At 38.2% G+C, this 20267-nt stretch overlaps 2 protein-coding genes across 6 annotated transcripts; one reads left to right on the plus strand and one right to left on the minus strand.

Annotated features, from left to right (window-relative positions):
• Positions 1–1954: 1954 nt before the first annotated feature.
• ccdc28a (coiled-coil domain containing 28A) lies at positions 1955–18270 on the minus strand. 4 transcript variants are annotated; one of them, XM_046855089.1, is made up of 8 exons: positions 18135–18270; positions 17933–17995; positions 4606–4830; positions 4097–4255; positions 3735–3892; positions 3499–3653; positions 3200–3222; positions 1955–2613 (listed from the first exon to the last, which is right to left on the minus strand). In XM_046855089.1, exons 4-8 carry the CDS (start codon positions 4249–4251, stop codon positions 2556–2558), a joined length of 549 nt encoding a protein of 182 aa, XP_046711045.1. In that variant the 5' UTR covers positions 4252–4255; positions 4606–4830; positions 17933–17995; positions 18135–18270; the 3' UTR covers positions 1955–2555. The 4 variants fall into 4 exon arrangements, with proteins under 4 accessions (XP_046711045.1, XP_046711048.1, XP_046711046.1 ...); XM_046855092.1 differs by having other exon boundaries at positions 4097–4252; positions 4646–4830; positions 18135–18206; XM_046855090.1 differs by having other exon boundaries at positions 4646–4830; positions 18135–18206.
• Positions 9753–19884, plus strand: LOC124389674 (synaptosomal-associated protein 23-like). 2 transcript variants are annotated; one of them, XM_046855087.1, is made up of 9 exons: positions 9780–9891; positions 10137–10175; positions 14720–14834; positions 16846–16887; positions 17018–17066; positions 17856–17973; positions 18142–18297; positions 18475–18619; positions 19059–19884. In XM_046855087.1, the coding sequence occupies exons 2-9, from the start codon at positions 10165–10167 to the stop codon at positions 19116–19118; spliced, it is 696 nt and encodes a 231-aa protein (XP_046711043.1). In that variant the 5' UTR covers positions 9780–9891; positions 10137–10164; the 3' UTR covers positions 19119–19884. The 2 variants fall into 2 exon arrangements, with proteins under 2 accessions (XP_046711044.1, XP_046711043.1); XM_046855088.1 differs by lacking the exon at positions 10137–10175 and having other exon boundaries at positions 9753–9891.
• The last annotated feature ends 383 nt before the right edge of the window (positions 19885–20267 follow it).

The raw sequence follows: 20267 nt of genomic DNA on the forward strand, positions 1-20267 counted from the left end.
ATGTTCATGTTGCTATGCTTTGAGAAAGCAAAAGAACGTATGTATGTATATTAAATTTAAAAAAGGGTTCCTTTATTTATATTCTTTATATTTAATTTAACAATTTTGCAGCTTAAAAATAAAATTAGAAATAAGGATCTGTGTCAATGGGATTTTCCCCACCTTCTCATATTCAAATATAGCATGCCAGGCCAAAATAAATGTCACCAGAGACCAACTTTGGCCCACAGGCTCTAGATTTGGGCATCTCTGTCCATTACACTGTAGAACTCTAAATATTGAATGCTGAGTGCCTGTAAGAATACGAGTCGCTGGATGAGGATCATCTCATTCCCACTTTTCTTTTTTTGATACGTCAGTGTTGGTGGTGTGAGTAGAAATCATCATCTCGTATCATGGGTGTTGTATTGTGCCTTACTGAGAAGCCCAAGCTAGGACAACCAGAGATAAATAGTGCATCAATCAGTGAAGGATACAGGATTGACATACACATTGGGATATGTATTACATTATATTGGGAATAGTGTATTACATCTAGACTGTCCCTTAAAGACACTTTTAGTCAATTGGAAAGACACCATTCAGGACTGGTCGTGTACTCTGTGTGATCTCATCTCCACCCATGATGTTTGCTCGCACCATATTAGCCACCACCTTTGGTTCACAGTGTGATTCCTGCCCTAAAAGAATATCTTACCCTCAGAAGGATTAAATCAGCCATCTTTTTTTGCATAATAAACATTGTGCTTGTGAAAAAAAACCTGATGTCTGCACTCAATGCTCTGTCCATTGCAGCCTAGATATGTAACAAACATATAATGAAAACTGAATTGGAAATTAAATGGTCCTTTAAAAGCTTTATGTTTATATCTACAAGTGTATCAATTGTTTTAGACGGTTTTAAAAGTTTATAGACTTCTAATTTTAATTTTTTTAATTTTAATTAATAAAAATTTGCTTGTAATTCAATACATGCTTTGTATAATGAGCATCATGCATTGTTATCTTGAGATATAGCTTCGGTATACATTGAAAAGGGTTTCCTGTTGTTCAATAGGGACCCCTAGCGGTCAAAATTATATAGGCACGAGTCAGTAAAGAACAATAAGATATAACTGGATAATGTAATGTCCAATAAAGGACTATGTTTGATTTTATTCTACAATAGTGTAACAAATAGGTGGAAAGTGAAAGTGGGATATATATATATATATATATATATATATATATATATATATATATATATATATATATATCACATTACACACATTGTATATATATGTTGCATATGTATACATATATACACACCCATTGTTTATCTGCCAACACTAGACCTTTGATAGATGATCTTGTAATTACATCTAATTAACCTAATGAATTCATAATATACCCCCCCAATATGTAGCTCTTCTCCAAACACAATTGTATAAGATGCCATTGGATGCTGTATTTCAAATTTTCCCTTTACTTTGTCTAGAAGGCCCAAACCTGTTCCAGCATGACAATGCCCCTGTGAACAAAACCTGGAGTGGAAGATCTTGAGTGGCCTGCTATAAAGCTCTGACCTCAAACCTACTGAACATACATGAACTGTATTTCTAAATTACAATTACAGAAAACTTGAACAAAAGTTTGTGGACAACTGAGCACAAGATTGGTATGTGAACATCCCTTCGCTTGTGGAGATTTGTGCTTATTAAGCCACGAGAGTGTTAGTGAAGTCAGGTACTGATGTAGGTGAGGTCAGGAGGCCTGGGATGCAGTCAGCGTTCCAATTCAACTAAAAGGTGTTCAATAGGGTTGAGGTCAGAGCTCTATAGCAGGAGATCTTCCACTCCAACCCATGTAAATCATATCTTCATGGAGCATGTGCCAGGTTTGGATCTCCTAGTTCGAATAAAATCTCCAAGTTTCCTATAAACATAAATATACATATTAGATTATAAACTCAAAGTCATTGGTAATTAAACTTTATTGATGGCATCAATAAAATGAATCCACCAGAATGTAATTATGGTAGAATATATTAGAAAGGAAACCCACATCACCTTTTAAATAAAATACATTTGTAGCGTAGATTGTTATAAAAAAAATATTTTACCATGCAGACACAAATGCAAGTCAAAAGAAAAATTCTCAGCACTCTCACAGTTGCATTAAGGCAAATACTCCTTAGTTTTCCTGAAAACAACATGCCCTCAACCGATTCATGTCAAAACACTGTACTCAATGAAAACATTTCGAATTATTTATGAAAATTTTCATTATGCATTAAAAATAATCAGAAATATGTTAATGAAATAAAGTGAAATAGTGATATTGGCGAACGTTCTCGTATTGCACAACGGTAAGGCGATATTTACAGTAAAGCGTTAGTAAAGATACAGAAGTAGTCTACATTAAGACGTTAGTTTAAAAAAACTTTGGGTTTTGTACCGAACAGTTGAAAATAAACCCGTTCCAGAAATGTTCATTGATGCAACAATACTGGTCGTAATGCTGTTTTCTCTGTAACATGTGTACGAACAGATCTACGACGGGCATCACTGAACTTTTCAGATTTTGGAGGACGTTCTGGGGGTATCTTGGTTATCAGCAAGGTTCAGCTTTTGTCTGGAGAATCACAGTTAAGGAACTTTCACAACTCTGTAACGTAGACAATATGGACGAAAGTATCGAGACACCTGAATTTTTATATATTTTTTTTATTCCTGTTCTACTGTTAGCATGAGATTCCCTGCACTTGAACCAAAAAACCCAAAACTCTTCCACCATGACAGTTCTCCTGTGCACAAAAGCCAGCTCTATGAACATATAGTTTTCATGGATTAGAGTGGAAGATCTCCTTCTACAGAGCTCTGACCAAAACCCTGTTGATCACCTTTGGGATAAATTGTAACTTTTACTGCACAACAGGTCTCCTCACCTCACCAACATCAGCACCTGACTTTACTAACACACTTTAACAAATGTCCAAACGCACACGCTACAAATTTAGCGGAACACCTTCCCAGAAGAGTGGAAGTTATTATAACAGTAAATGGGGAATGGGATGTGGGAAGTGAATACCAATTTTATACTCAGGTGTCCACCAACTTTTGTCCATATAGTAAAGTGTAGCTGAATCAAGATCAGCTGATTGGCTCTTACAGGAATTGTTTATTTGTTTATTTTTTTGCATGTTACTTTAAAAGGATACATTGAAGTACTCAACTCTTCCAGCTGAGAATAAAAATAAATAAGATTTCATTATTGTGAGACAAAATGAATACAAGGCAAAGAATACAAATGGTAATTTACACACACACACACACACACACACACACACACACACACACACACACACACACACACACACAGTGATTCCATAACTATAATTGGTATACATTATTTTGGCATAAATGAAAAAAAAATGTGTTCATACCTGGGAATCTCCTCCTTCTACATCCTTCACAAATATTAATAATCGTTTTCCAGACATACATTATTAATACTTACATTTAGGAGAAGTTTGTCCATGTTGGAATCGCAGGCACGCTTGCGCTGGTCCGCAGGCAGGTCGTCCACTTCGGCATTGAGTTCGAAGTGCAACCGAGCGAGTTTTTCCTGCATCTCTCGGACGTGCTCCATTTGATCAATGGAGCACTCGTTGCCTTGTATACAAACGGAAAGATCAGGATTTGTTTTGTGAAACTGTGATGGCGATACATCTTGCACGGTTTCAAACGCCTTACCAAAGGCCTGTAGTTTTCCTGAGTGGAAATCGTTGAGAAGGCTTAGCAAGCCTTTCTCCATCTCCTGGACATCAGAGACATCTGTGAGGAAGGAGTGCTGAATCGGAGCAGACTGGCTACTCAGCCGGCTCTGTACCTTCGGCTTGTCTTTCACACCTCTGTACGTCATCGATAAAACGAGAGAGAGAGAGAGAGAGAGAGATCTTTATTGTAACGCTGACTGCACCCCAGGCCTCCTCACCTCACCTGGGATCAGCTCCTGATCAAGCCATGATAATGTGACAGTATACTGATTTAACATCATTCAGCAATCGAACACGTCTCTGAAAAGCTGTCTAAACCTTCACCACACTCATCTTTACCTGCGAAATTTCGTCTTCTGGCTGGAGGGTGCACTGGTGCCGATAAACCCTAAGGTCTTTGAGATAGAGCTGAGGTTCTTTCGGGTCGTGATCGGAGGAGCGGCCTGGTTGGTCGAGGGTCTTGGACTTTTTCGTTTCATCTTCTTCTCCTCCATTCTACTAAACCATCCAAAGCATGCAGAAAGGCAAAATAAACAGAATGAATCACTGGTGCACATTATAGGAGGAATAAAACTGTTTGCAGAGCTTCATCAGTCTTTTTTTTAGTCTTAGTCTAGACTTATATTCATCTCAGAAAGAAAAGATAAAAGAGTTTGAAGTATTCTGTTGTTATGGCCAGGAATCGTGTCCATGCATGAACTCTTCCTAGAACCCTACACGAGTAGCTCTGGCATAATTGTCAAAGTAAACTGTTTTGAAATCATGATCAGGTCCTGAAATCATAGGCAAGATACATATGCTCTTTCTACAGATCTAGCATGCTATATATGTGTAATTAGCAAACAAACCTGGTGTTATTTTCAACGCAGCGCCAACGCCAATATTTACCTCCTGCTGTAGACGTCTGCGTTAAGCTGAATGAATATATTGTCTGAGAAACATTCCTTAAAAAACACCGAGTGTCCCGTGTCGAAGCTTCAAGTAACCTGAACGATCAGAAAAGTTTACAAACGCCACTTCCTTGTCGCGCTGTGTGACGTCACGTATTTGCGACCTCCCAGGAAATAAAATGTCTGAAACAAAAACCAAAACAAAAAAAAAAAAGAAAAGAAAAGAAAAAAAGTTGAACTTGTCGTGTATAGACACACATTTGTAAATAAAATCAACAAATAAAGCTGTAGAATATGTTAATGGTTTTAAAAGAAAATAACTATAAAATGTAATGAATACAAAATTAGATGCAGGTACTGTCATATGAACTACAATTAAATAATATGAAGTGTTTAAGACTTCTGGTACAATCCCGTAGAAATGTAAAGTACAAAGTCTGTGGTTGACTCACAGTCATCATTTACACCATTTTATATATATTTATATATAACAAACTAATTCATTTAACTTTGACAGAACAAATGTACAGATGTTCCACTTTATTTCCACTGAAAAATCCTCCCTTAGTATGAATAACAGCTATACACACTCTCTGCATCTGGACAGTTCAGAAATGCTTTGCCATGCTTCTCGTAAAACGTGCAGGAGTTGTTCTTCACTAGTTGGAGATTTCTTTCTAAACTTGTGATCATCCCAGAGCAGATCAATAGGATTTAGGTGTGGTGAATGGGCAGGCCATTTCATGATCTATTAACACTCCAGCCGACAGGTTGCTTTCAAAATAACGCTTACAGAGCTTAAATGTGCTTTGGCTCATTGACAGAATTGTATCAGAATCAGAATCAAAAAGAGTTTTAATGGCAAGTATGTTTGCACTAATAAAGAATTTTTGTGTGCTGTTGCCTTTTATCTAGTTTGTTGCATAGAAACTAAAAGATTAGGCATGTGTTTTAAAAATGATTAAACACCAAACTTTTGGGAAGCACAGAGTTTCTACCCATTTTGTAAGGTCAAGTCAAGTCAAGAAGCTTTTATTGTCATTTCAACCATATATAGCTGACGCAGTATACAGTGAAATGAAACAACGTTCCTCCAGAAACCTGATGCTACATACAACAACAACACAGAAACAGAAAACACATGGCTAAGGACTAGTAAGTGTCCTCGCCACATAATGTGCATGTGTGCAACCTGGTGCAAACAGTGCAAAGACAACATAAGACAGTGCAAGGCAACACAGGACAGTGCAAGACAAATACATAAAATACAAAATAAATCCAGGAAAGATGTGCAAAAACAGCATGTAAACAATTTATGGTAATGAAGTGATGTGAGTGGTACTGAAGACATGGGTGTGCGAAGTGAGTACGAGTGTGTGTTGAGTCTGGGTTGTACAGATCAGTCTTGTGTGTGTGTGTGTGTGTGTGTGTGTGTGTGTGTGTGTGTATGTGTGAGTTCAGGGCTATCTTGTCTTATTGTTTTATTTTTTATAGACCTGACCGGTTCAGACACATTTACAAATTTGACCTTGACCAAAAGTAAACCCTGAACACGTGTTCAGAAAGATAGACACTACATCAAGACTGTGTTCCGGTGTAGAAACAAAACCAATAATAAACTGATTAAACATTTATTACTTAAATGTATTTCAAGTAACATGCAATCACTGGATATGCTGGTGTGCAATTAGATATAATTTGTGGAATTTTCAAGTTTCAAAACTTTGTACAATTTTTTATTCTGGAATCAAAAGACCTGATCATAATGCCAGTCACTTTCAGTAATCTGTTCAGTGTCATGCCGGATCTCGGGAATGCAGGGTGTGATTTTTCTTGGATTCACACCGGATAGGCACACATTTATACATCCATATATCCACCTACTAGGTTGTGGGAGAAAACTGGAGAACCCTTATTAAACCTACACACACACACAGAGCCAACAGATAAACAATTAACCCAAACTCGGGGGCTCATGCAGGATCCACAGTGCAACCATGACTCCTGTAATAAATATGTTTAATAGACAGTATTACATCATGATAATATAATCATGCATGTGTAATAAATATAAATATTCTCTGAGCTCTATATCTACATAGAGTTTGTACCTGTGGAATGTACACATCCACCAGATGTTTTTTATGTGTTGTACACCATTCTGTAAATTTTAAGCAGCTGTTCTGTGTGTTCAGAAGATTCTAAAACAATCATACCAGGTACAAGTCAATGAGATCACATTCATTTCCATTTCACAGCTGACACATTATTGGACGGGTGTTGTATTTGAACGACAGCTTGTATTGACATTGTATTGCCTGTAGATGGCCCTCTTTACTACTACGCATCTATTAAGGACCGCATGCAAAAAAATAAAACAGAATGGGTGTGTTTCCTAAAGATTAAATAGTTAGTTTTTTCCCAGTTCACTTGGAGATTGATTTAATCGTTTGTTTTTGCTTTCTCACTCTTTGATCCAGTGCATAATGCCATGCTTGAAAAAATTTTAAGTGCAAAAATATAAGTTTTGAAACATCAGTATGAAATTCTGCTGGGTCTATATCACAAGTTTCCAGCTCTTGGTCTTGGAGTTCCCTTTAGTCCTGCATATTTTAGTGTTCTCTCTGATCTAACACAAACTATTAAACACTAAATAGGTCATTATGTCCAGAGGATGTACTGGGAGAAGTGAAAATGTACTGGACTGAAAATCACTGTAACAGAATGCCTCATCTGCATTTTGGGGTTCCCACTTTGAGAACCATGGCTTTATATATATAAAAAAATCCCATTCTTAGAGTAGACCTGACCAGAACAGATGGCCAAGAGTTGAAGTGGTGGATGGAATAAAATGTCATGAAGCGGCCATACGTGAATTACATGCTACTTTTTAGAAAACAATAAGAAATGTGGTCAATACACATATGGTTTAAGAGACAATCTGAGAGACTTATGATACAGATAGTTTGGTCATGTGCAAAGAAGAGACATGGGGTATATTGGTAGAAGAATGCTGAGGATGGAGATGCAATGAAGAAGGCCAAGGAGGAGGTATTATGGAAGTGGTGAGGGAAGACATGCAGAGGGACAGGATAGTGCGTTGATGGATGATCCACTATGGTGACATCCACAGAAGAAGAAGAAGACACATATTGCTCAAGAAGGCATATCGAAACTGTGTGTTGACTATGTTTTTAGGTATTTCCATGAAACTCCCTGGCTTTGTTTCTGCTCAATATATTCTTCTGCTTTGACACCACAACCCTGGCTCTCTGAACTTCCTTTACTTGATATCTTAACATTGTTATTGGATTTGTTACTATTGACAGTAACAATGAGCAGCAGCTACGCTAATTTCTCTCCACTGCTTCTCTTTCTCTACCCATCTCGAGGCATCCTGAGGTTGCTCCAACCCCAGTCACGTCCCACCTCATGAAGATTGTGGACCTTTAAAGAAGTAGATGCCGACCCCACAAACATCCCGAACCATCTAAAGACGTACCAGCACCAATTGGATTCCACTTCATGTGGAGTTTTGACATTGGACCTCTTTGAGTGTTTAATGGCTCTGGCATGGAGAAGCTGGTGTTGGATCTGTGATGATCACAAATGTTGAGCTATTTTATGAGTTGCTTAGTAGCTCCTAGTTTTATAACCACAATGAATGTAAAAGACTGTAAAAAGATCATTCATCTTAATCTTACACTGCAATGCTCATGTTAGTTCTCACTCTCCAGTGTTCTGTATTGTTTAAAGACTATAATCACAGTCTTGATGTCTCCCAAATGAGGATGGGTTCCCCTTTTGAGTCTGGTTCCTCTCAAGGTTTCTTCCTTATAACATCTGAGGGAGTTTTTTCTTGCCACAGTCGCCATGGCTGCTCATTCACCTTAACTGTTAAATTCTGTAAAGCAGCTTTGAGACAATGTCTGTTGTGAATAGCGCTATAGAAATAAACTTGACTTGACTTGATAAGAATTGGGCAATTCAGCAGTCTCTGGATTGAGTTGGATCTAGTGATGGGTTGTTCCTGGATGATTCATTCATTTTGATCTTTAACGTGACTTAAGAGTAATTTGTTCATTTTCTACTGGACGCCCATGAGAAAAGCATTGCAAAATCTCCCGTAGGTTATGTACAGGAAACAGAATTGAGTAATTCATCTCAGGAGTCCTCTGTTCCGAGTCATTCGTTCTTTTGTCATGTGAGTCCCATAGGCACTACACAATAGATTTTATTTGGTCTAAATCTTAACAGTATTGTTACAAGACGTTACACAATGCAATAGATCAGTTTTTTTTAGGCCCGAGTCTTGACGTTATTGTTACAATAATTGTTTGGAGTCACATAACAAAAGAGCTAAAGCCACACACTAAAAGATATAAGGGGTGAGCCACTCATTCCTCAGTCCTTAGCTGCATTGTCATATTTTCATTATTGGAACTAAAGTCAAAGTCAAGTCAAGTCAAGTCAAGTCAAGTCAAGTTTATTTCTATAGCGCTTTTCACAACAGACATTGTCTCAAAGCAGCTTTACAGAATTCAACAGTCAAGGTGAGTGGTGTGTATTTATCCCTGATGAGCAAGCCAAGCTGTGGCAAGGAAAAACTCCCTTAGATGTTATGAGAAAGAAACCTTAAGAGGAACCAGATTTAAAAGGGGAACCCATCCTCATTTGGGTGACATCAAGAGTTTGATCACAAATCTTTCGACAATACGGAACACTGGAGAGTGAGAACTAACGAGAGTACTGGAGTATAAGATTATAAGTAATGTTCTTTCTACAGTCTTATACAGTCTTTATGGTTATAAAACTAGGAGCTACTGAGCTCAACATTTGTGATCATCACAGATCCAGCACCAGCTTCTCCATGCCAGAGCCTTTAAACACTCCAGGAGGTCCAATGTCAATGTGAAAACAGTTCGTGTATGTAGACGTGTTGCTGAATTTGCTTATTTGGAAATGGAACAATTTACTTTATTTTTGGTTATAGGAACGAAATGAAATAAATGAAATGAAAATGAAAAAAAAATGGGAAAAAAAAAATTCGTTCATTTTTATCAACGCGATTCAAAGAACCGACACACGCGCGCGCAACACAATTTGCGCATGCGCCGTTGAGGGCCGCCTGTCATATGATCGGACATGCGCAGAAGTGTCAGCCATCTAAAGGAATCCGCAGAGTTGATGTGAAGACGGACCCGCAAAAAGTTGGAAGTGAAAGGGAAAATCGGGTTTACCGCAGTAAGTAGCGCCTCTCTGTTACCACGAAGTGTTCACCATACTTAATAATAAAAATAATAAAAACTATTACAAAAAAAGTCTGATGAATATTCCCTTTTCGTCCTACAAGGAAAGAGGAACTAACTTAGTAAACTAGCCAAACATTAGCCATGCTAGCTTACTAGCGCGCAGCTAAAACTCCAGGAACGGTTTACTTTCGCGGTGTCAACAAGACACACATACAAACCAACCCGTTTTTTTACCAGTTAAAGACAAAGAAGACGCGGAGACACTATGAGCAAGCAGTAAGTATGACCATCTGGAACCATGGATCTGGTGCTGGGATTGGAATCTGCCACTGGGTTTTATTATTTTCCGCATTAACACCCAGTCGAGTCCGATCTCATGGTGGTGGTGGGTGTGGGTTCACACTACTATTTTTTCTTTCAGTTTCTTGACACTGTATTAAGACTCATTTAAATGGCAGACAGTTTGGGCTGTGAATCGCAGTGCAGCTTGCCGTACAAAGCGCGGGACGTGTCCTAATCGGAGCTCTGCGTGTTCGTCATATGTAGTACGATGAGGGCTGTGTTTCAATATCATAAAGAAGGAAGCTTTTTACTTGTCACATGTACATTACAGTACAGTGAAATGTTTTGTTTGTATGACCCAGCTTGTTAGGAAGTTGTGGGTCAGAGTGTGACATAATACAGCGTCCTTGAAGCTGGAGAGGGTTGAGGGCCTTGCTCGAGGGCCCAACAGTGGCAGCGCTGGAGCTCAAAACCTAGACCTTCCGATTAGCAACATAGAGTTTTAACATTTAAGCTACCGCTCCCCTGATCCTATTGGGATCGTCCCAGTCCCATTGGAAGCATCCTGATCAAGTTTATTTAACCTATTGAAAGTGCCCTGATCCCGTAGGGATCCCGTGGGAAGCGCCCTGATCCTGTCGGAAGCTTCCTGATCCCATTGGACGTAGCTTTTCATAAGTAGATTTCTTCCCATAACTCTCACTGTTATGTTCAGTCTAATAAATGAGGTAATTGTCAGTAAAAAAAGACATCTTGGGAAACCAGTTCATGTAGAAAAACCAGAAATGTTACTTATTATGGTTACGTCTAGCCTATAAGTGTGTGTGTGCGTGCGCTTGCAATTCAGTGATAATGCATTCTTAGTTGTGAGTAAATCTAGGGATAGAACCGAAGCCAGGGGGTTTTATTACAGCTCAAAAAGTACACTAAAACACTAGCCTTGGACATAAAAACACAAAAAAAACCCCATTTCCTTTTGTGTTTGAGTTTCTTTGCACGGGAAACAGATATGCTGTGTCTGCAGTATTTTTTTTTTTCGAAAAAACCATCATCTGCTCCGTTATCTACATCCCACTTCATCTCTAAGCTTTGCTGCATTTTCATCCATTTTTACACTTTCATATTTACCTGGAGTTCTGGTGGTACATCAGAAACATAGCACTGAATGAGCGATCACTTGCTTTGTTACATCGTTCAAGCATGACAGGGAATTATCTACCCCGCCCTAACCCCCCCGTCCCGCCCCAGTGTTTGCCGATGCTTGATTGCAATTATTTACAAATATTTGCTTTTCAAATTAGCAACATAAAAAAAAAAAGAGAGAGAGAGACACCTACAAATTTAATTTGCTCATTGTTTCTACATCTTTTAACAAAATCCTGTATTAACTGATGTTTACCAGATTTGCTTCTCATTATCATTCATGATCTCCAGAAGCACCTGTAGCTGGATGGAGTTGCTTCATATATATTAATTTCGTATTTTATGAAAATGTGGAGGTACTACCAAGATTTAAGATTGGCAAATTAAACAGGAGCATGGAGAAGCTGATAAAAGCTCTTGTGCAGTGCTTTTCTTTTAGTAGGACATGCAAGTTCAGTGTAATGTGACCCCAGGAAGAAGGAAAAGGACAAAAGGAGCCAGGAAATAATCAGCCCAGCACAGCCAAACTGACCATCCACATAACACTTTTAGGTCTCCACAATCTTGTTTAAAGTTTCAACACCCACAAGGGTCCCACCGATTTTACACAAGTCTAATGGTGTGCCTTCAAATATTTTTTAAAAATCATTATACTGATATAAAGTCTCCAAATCAGCTGTTTTTATATAGAAAAGTTTCCTCCAGGCCTCGATCTTCTCAAGATACTCAGGAATTTTTCTTAATGTTATATATATATATATATATATATAGAGAGAGAGAGAGAGAGAGAGAGCTATTTTTTTATGCTGCTACATTGAAATATAACTTTCAGTTTACAGCCCATGTTCTGTGTATTTATTGTTCTGCACTTGTCTTTACTTAGTGTTTATGTAGTCTGGCATTCTCTCATGTTCCTGGAAAACGATATTTCCTAATGTATTCAAGCTACATTGAAAAATAAAGAAAAAAAACAGTTTGACTTGAATCATGGCCAAACTGATATTGAAACAAATGTGTGTATTCTGTTCTGTGTTCTAAGTAAGGTTCCAGAAGAAACGGTTGTTTTCATGTAATTCTTGATTGGACAGGGTTTCTTTTAAAAGTTGCTTAGATTTTCACAGAAGACTGAGAGATGTGTCTTTCCAGAAATAGATGTTTTTTTCAGGCTCTTAAGTGCAGACATCTTGATTCCTTGAAGTCTGGCCTGCCTCAAATGCTAGTGATGATGTTTGCCTTGATGGCTTGTGACCTTGTCCTTGATGATGGTAAACAGCTAGGACTGTAACTAACTCTTAGAAAAAAGTAAATAAGGTAATCCTTTTGAGCTCCATTTTGTTTAATCTCTTCCGCCCCCATATGGTATAGTCCTTTAACTCTGCCCCCACTAGTTAGTGAGACGCACACATGGAAAAGGAAAGTCATGTCGCTAAAATGCTCTAAAATCTTACAAAGTTCTTGAGGAAAGTAAGGGATAATTAAGCACCTAGCTGGAACGGGAACAAGGTACTGTGTTTGATTTGTTTAATGTGTATATGCATTAATATGTGGGTTAATCTATTTAACTGAAGAAGTGTTTTAATGTGTTATCACTTATGTCATGTGATACGTCAGTGTCACATGACACATCTGTGACATCATTGTGTGACATCACAAAAGGGTTTCTTATAAATGGCTATTCGTGTTTGTTTGTAAGAGCTGATTGTATTATTTGTTATTTATCTGTTCTGTAGCTCTTACGGTGTTTCACTAAGAAAAGGTTTTTCATCAAGGAAAGGTAGATTTTGTGTTTCCAAAGACACAACTTACGCTTTACCATTGTGGCGCTACTGCCACAGAGCAGTCAGTTCAAGACTCATCCACCCTGCTTGTGTTATCTCGAAGTAAATACTTCCAAATGCCGAAGCAGTTCATAGAGTTCATTGGCATGAAATGATTAAGTGCGAATGTTTCTCACGCTTGATTCACATTTGCCACCATGTTCAGTATCTTTTGTCATACATGCCAAAACTGATCACAACAGCTGGAGCAATAATTTCCTTTAATTATGCTGGAGTTATGAAACTTCAGATGTGGGTTATAAGCCTGCAGCTGGAGCCAAAACTGCTCACATACAAATGCTTCTAATGGAAATCAAATCGAGAGTCACTGGTTTTCTAAATTTGCAAAGCTTTTTTGTTAAAATGGTCTGAAATGTCTGAATCCAGTCACCATATGACCCTGGGACATAAGGACATGTGCCCTCCCCTTTACATTTATGCCATTTGGAAGACTCCCTTATCCCAACTGATATACGTTTATCTCATTCATCCAACTGAGCAACTATGGGGTTAAGGGTCTTGCTCAGGGGCCCAGGTGTGGCTGGTTCATTGGCTGTCAAGTTTTGAGACATTGCCATGTATTGGTTTGCACAGAAAATGTTGTGAAAGTCAGTTAATTGAACCAACAGTGTAGGACAAATTTCGTTTATCTTTGTTGCATTGCCCAATCTATAGTTAGCCTTAAGATAATCATTGTTAACCGCCAGGGAAGCGATTTCTGTACCTGGGTCTGGTAAAATGTTGTCAAGGTACTAATAGCCCCTAATGCCCAGTATACATTTTGTGATTCCTCCTGGTAGACATGTAACCTCTGGGACAGAATGCAGTGGCCAACCATTATACATCTTTTTTTTTTTTTCTTTATTGCTCCTGGGTTCCTGGGCTTAGAGGAAAAAGTCAGGAGATCCCAACAGCATGAAAAAGTTACCCTGTTCCTGATGGCTTGGTGCATTTAACTGAATCGTCAATAAGAACCACTCTGGAATGCAAGAACCCCTACCACAAAGATCTTATCATGTATAGTTTTAAAATGATTGTTGGTTTACTTCGGTGTATAAAGTACATTTTGAGTTATTACAGATAACTTCTGTGACATATTTATGTTCTCTCTCTCTGTCACACACACATACCACCAATTTAACTTCGTATTAAATCTTCCTAATGATCACTGAAGAACACATTGAAGGCTGAAGGCCACATATCAAGTGTTAAAGAAAGTGATGTGTGTTTGTATAAGTGAGAAAGAGACTGATATCTTTTGGTTTCCTCTTCAGCTTGTTGCATTATATTTCTCACTTCCGTTAGCTTTTGCCACTTCTGAACTCAAATTTTGCTATATAAACAGATGATTGTACTCAAATTATACCATTAAAAAAATGATAATAATTAAAAAACAAATCTATTCAATACTCATAGTTTAAAATTATAATCAAAATATTATTTTAGTACTGGGCTTGATTGGGGGGTTTCTCTCTCTCTCTCTCTCTCTCTCGCTCTCGCTGTTTTAATTTTAGTTGTATTTTGTTTTTGTTTTTTATTTATTCAAAAATGAACTGACTCCCTATTTCTGACCCTCAGACCCCAGAGTATAGAGCTTGGTGCCAAAGGAAATCCAGCCAATTTTGACAGCAGCAAGATGGCCGACATGTCAGTGGAAGAAATCACAATCAGAGCCAACCAAGTGACTGATGAGGTACGAATGTCATGGTACCATATTGCAAAGATAAAAAAAAATAATAATAATAATATTTTGTCCTTTGCATATAAAGTCAGCTCTGGTATGTTTGTGTTTTTTATGCAAAACATGATTCAAATTATTTATTTTAATGCTTCTGTCCTAATACTGCCTAATCTATAATCTGTTGCTCTTCTTCTGCTTTTTTCTTCCCTTTTCCCTTTTCTCTTCTGTGCCTTTCGAGGGACTGGGATGAGCTTTTTTTCTGCTGTGCGTTAACCCAATTTGGGTACTAACAGCATGAAAGATGGTTCCATGAAGGACAGCTTGGGTAAACTAATAATGTCACACTTTTATCACCACTCATGGGGGCGTTTCTCTTCTTTCTATACTTCCATCTACCGAAATTATGATTGTGTACTTGGTTTCCGCATTTAATGGTTAGGGAGTGTACTGTGGTCTAACATTTACAATAGGAACTGTTTTGTTTCTACTTCATTAAAGTCAGTGTAAAACTCGTATAGACTGATATTTCTAGTGTTTATATGTTAATTTTGATGATTTTGGCTCACATTTAACAAAAACCTACCAAATTTATCTCAATAAATGATATTTCATAAGACCAATCAAAAAAAACATTTTAGTGAATTGTTGGCCTTCTGGAAAGTATGTTAATTTACTGTATATGTACTCAGTACTTGGTAGGGGCTCCTTTTTCTTTAATTACTGCATCAATTCAGCGTGGCATGGAGGTGATCAGTCTGTGGCACTGCTGAGGTGGTATAGAAGCCCAGGTTTCTTTAACAGTGGCCTTCAGCTCATTTGCATTTTCCTCTTGACAATACCTCATTTATTCTCTATGGGGTTCAGGTCTGGTGAGTTTGCTGGCCAGTCAAGCATACCATCACCATGGTCATTTAACCAACTTTTGTACGTTTGGCAGTGTGGGCAGGAGCCAAATCCTTTTAGAAAACGAAATCAGCATCCAGCATCTCCATAAAGCTGGTCAGCAGAGAGAAGCATGAAGTGCTCTAAAACACCCTGGTGGATGGCTGTGCTGACCTTGGACTTGATAAAACACAGAGGCCCAACACCTGCGGATGACATGACTCCCGAAACCACCACTGACTGTGCAAACTTTTTCTGGACCACAAGCAACTTCTGTGCCTCTTCTTTCTTCTTCCAGACTCTGGGACTTGATTGATTTCCAAATGAAATGATAAATTTTCTTTCCTTTCATCTGTAAAGATGACTTTCGCTCACTGAGCAACAGTCCAGTCCTTTTTGTCCTTTGCGCAGGTAAGACACCTCTAAAGTTGACACAAGGAATGCGCTAGTTGTAGCCCATGGATACGCCTGTGCCTGGTGGCTCTTGAAGCACTGACTCCAGCTGCAGTCCACTCTTTGTGAATCTCCCCCAAATTCTTGAATGGGTTTTGTTTCACCTTTTTCGACCACAATTTTTCCTTCCGTTCAACTTTCCATTAATGTGCTTGGATACAGCACTGTGAACAGCAGCTTCTTTAGCGATGACCTTTAGTCTCTTACCCTTCATGTGCAGGGTGTCAATGATTGTCTTCTGGACAAGTGTCAAGTCAGCAGTCTTCCCCATGATTGTAGAGCCTGGACCAGACTGAGACACCATTTAAAGGCTCAGGAAACCTTTGCAGGTGTTTGAATTTAATGAAATGATTAGAGTGTGACACCACGAGTCTCCAATATTGAACTTTTTCACAATTTTCTGAAATACTGAATTTATGGTTTTCATAAGCTGTAAGCCATAATTATCAAAATTAAAAGAAATACTGTGTGTGATGAATGAGTTTCACTTTTTTTTACTTTTTCATGAATTTGCACCCGTGTGTGTGTGTGTGTGTGTGTGTGTGTGTGTGTGTGTGTGTATATACACGTCCTGACTCACACATTACCAAATTCAAGCAGTGTATGTAGTTGTACATGTGATATCCCCACAATGTGAATAGGGCACTGTGTTAGTAATGCTGACTCAGTTTTCTTTACTTTTTTTTAGTCACTTGAGAGCACGAGACGCATGCTGCAGTTGGCAGAGGAGGTAAGCGTGGTTTTTACCCCCAAAATCCAGTCAATTAAAAAAAAGTATCTAAAAGTGGTCATTTATTTAATGAGAATTGGTCTTTAGATTGAAACTGTGTTCACATGGTTTGTTTGTTTTTTCCCCCCAGAGCAGGGAGACTGGAACTAAAACCATGGTCATGTTGGATCAGCAGGGAGGTAAGTCAAGTTTTATAACCCGATGCATTTTCAGAGTAAGTACAAATAAGATACACACATGTTAACATTTCTTATATCGATACAACAGGATACAAGTTCTCAGATACTTCAGCAATCAACAGCCTCTTACTTCTCTGGTTTGCAAAAAGGTCATGATCAGCATAGATGTGTCTAGACAGCTTTTTAGCTAACATTTAAAGAAAATGCAGTAGTTAGCTTTACAATATGGGCAAATGTTTGTGGACACTTGACCATATGTGCCTTTTTAATATGCTAGTTCACATCTAGTTCCCTTTGCTGTTGTAATAACCTCCACTTTTCTGGAAAGACGTTCCACTACATTATGGAGGGTGGTTTTGGCGTTAGTAAAGTCAGGTACTGATATAAGTGATGTGAGGAGGCCTGGGGTGCAATCAGTGTTCACATTTTTCCCAAAGGTGTTTAATAGGGTTGATGTCAGAGCTCTGCAGCAGGTGATCTTCCGCTCCAACCTATATAAAGCATATCTTCATGGAGCTGGATTTGTGCACAGGGGCATTGTCATGCTGGAACAGGTTCAAGTGAAGGGGGAATTTAATTCAATCACATGCAGATACAACATATACAATTGTTTACCTATCAGTTTGTGGTTAAAAACCACTTTGCCACCATGGTCTTGATCGTTGTCATTTCATGTCATCTTATTGTCTACTGTTTATTAGTATTACTTTTTTTTATGCGCATGAGAAACGAGACTAGAAATTAGACTAGTTTCATCACGTATAATTCTGTTTTGTCACCTTTACCTAGAACAACTGCGGCGTGTGGAGCAGGGCATGGACCATATCAATCAGGACATGAGACAGGCAGAGAAGAACCTTACTGACCTGTCGAAATGCTGTGGCCTGTGTGTCTGTCCCTGCGATAGGTACGATCTACGCTCCCAAACCCTGAAATAGTTAAAAAGCTGTAGCTCGGAATCAACCAGAAGTTCGTATTTAATAATGACCATAATAATAAGCTTATTTCAAATGAAGTACTGAGAACCCGAGTTGATGTTTTGTATCTTTTTGCATAACTGTCACTTACCTTACAGAGTGAGATCCATTGAGAACGATGGGCGGTACAAGCGTACTTGGGGCACTGGAAATGACAATGGCACAGATGGCGATGGAAGTGTGGTTTCCAGCCAACCCACCAACCAGCGCAACGGGCAGGCGGCAACAACAGCTTCCGGTCCCTATATAAAGAGGTGGAAAGATGACCGTTTATTAGCTTATAATAACTTGTATAAATATGATATAAACTTAAATATTCAGCTGAACTGATTCATTCACAACCCACAGCTTTTAATCCTAACACACCCTGGCTACATACAAGCTTTTATTCACATCGTACTAAAAGGAAAAATTCAAATGTTTACGGACAGAATCACGGAAGATGCACGAGAAGATGAGATGGAGGAGAACCTGGGGCAGGTGGGCAGCATCATCGGGAATTTGAAGATCATGGCTCTGGACATGGGCAATGAGATCGACAAACAGAACAAGACCATTGACCGTGTTAACGAGAAGGCAAGTTCTCTTTACGTTAAAAAAAAAAAAATCATTCAAACATTTTTGTCGGCTTTTTGTGTATCAGATTAGATTAATCCTGTTGATTAATAACTTAAACCAGTATACTGCTGAGCACATGCACCTAGGTGTCCTAAAAGCAATACAGCACAGCTCAGCAGATCATTGAGTCCCACTGGAAGTGAGATGCCCATGCTGAATTACAGAACCTACATCAATCTTTAGTAATCTTTGCTTAGGTGTCCACGTGTGATTTAGTTTTTATTATTTAATTAATTGATGTAATATTTTGGATTGGATGTGTTACTGAGTGGTGCTGTGATTTACTGTCCTGAGAGGGGAAAAAAAGCTTATTGGTTAAAAAAATTCATTATTATAATAATAATATTTATATGTCTAAAAAAAGGTCTAATGTCCTTTTTCTTAATTTTTTTCCCAGGCTGACATGAATAAAGCTCGTATTGATGATGCCAACCAGAGAGCTAATAAGCTTCTGTAGAGAAGCGATTTTGAAACAAGCAGCTTCTCTCTCTCTCTTTCTCGTTTGTTCTTTTTTTTTTTATCAAATACACAAGCACCTATTTGTTTGAAGGGCAAAATTGTTTTAGCTTTAAAAAATGTTCTTCCACTGCCTCCTGTGCCTTTGTGTCATTTGTTTAGAAGCCTTTTTCTTGTAAATAGAACTGCACACACACACACACTGCCTCAATCAGGTCTTCGCCACTAGATGCTGGACAAGCAGCGTGGCGTTACGCCATTCTCTGGTAATCGCTATCCTGACTTTCTGTAATTGTTCTCCGAGGGTTGCTGTTTCAATGCCCTCTTCAGTGACTTGCCTGGGTCTTCATGGCTGATACATTTTTATCATTATTTTGTCCATAAAAGGACAAGAGACCTGTGTTTCCGTGTCTCCACGTGCCTGTGTAATTTCTCCTTGTAGGCTGTTCTGTCATATTAACCCACTTTTACTAGGGTTGTTATATATATAAAATTGTTTACTTGTTATATATCTGTCCTTGATTGTATCTATATTTAATTATTGAAAAAATCTGTTAATTAATTAACCCTAATGGAGTTTAATGGAGTTTGTGTCTCCTGGCCCACACAGTTTTTGTTCAAAATGACCCGTGTGAGCAAAAAAAAGTGCACACACAATACAGACGTTTATAAATGTCACAGTAATTGTTCTATTCACTATCAAATAAAAATGGCTAGGTATTTAAATTTGTATTTGAAATTTTAATAAAGCAAATACAGAGCCTCAACAGTGGTATGATTTATCCTTGTGCTTTCATTTTATTTTTACTTTGATTAAATACCAGCAGGTGGCAATGTTGGTCCTGTCTGTCATTTTTTCATTTGGCGTTTTTAAATTAAAGACTGAAGAGACGGGAATGCAGGGAGACGATTTTCAACTTTACACTATACACTATCTCTCTCTCTCTTTTTTTAATCTACTTTTTGAATCACATTTACACTTGAACATGTTCAACCGTTGACTTTCAAAACATTAAAAGGAAATTAGGCAATGCTTCACTGATATTTCAAAATTTCTTCTCACATAAACTGTTATTAATATGATTGGAAATAGTTTAGAATTGAAATGATCTGTTAGCCCTGGTCCTACACAACACTTTTGTCAATAAAA

This window comes from Silurus meridionalis, chromosome 8 (assembly GCF_014805685.1).
Source record: "Silurus meridionalis isolate SWU-2019-XX chromosome 8, ASM1480568v1, whole genome shotgun sequence".
Classification (NCBI taxonomy): Eukaryota; Metazoa; Chordata; class Actinopteri; order Siluriformes; family Siluridae; genus Silurus; species Silurus meridionalis.

Coding starts and splice junctions, on each gene's coding strand:
- LOC124389674 (XM_046855087.1), top strand. Junction 14,835..16,845: donor CCAACCAAGTGACTGATGAG/GTACGAATGTCA, acceptor ACTTTTTTTTAG/TCACTTGAGAGCACGAGACG. Junction 18,298..18,474: donor TCCGGTCCCTATATAAAGAG/GTGGAAAGATGA, acceptor GTTTACGGACAG/AATCACGGAAGATGCACGAG.
- ccdc28a (XM_046855089.1), bottom strand. CDS start 4,251: ATGGAGGAGAAGAAGATGAAACGAAAAAGTCCAAGACCCTCGACCAAC. Junction 3,223..3,498: donor TGGACAAACTTCTCCTAAAT/GTAAGTATTAAT, acceptor TTTTATTCTCAG/CTGGAAGAGTTGAGTACTTC. Junction 2,614..3,199: donor GAAGAGTTGAGTACTTCAAT/GTATCCTTTTAA, acceptor GTGATTCTCCAG/ACAAAAGCTGAACCTTGCTG.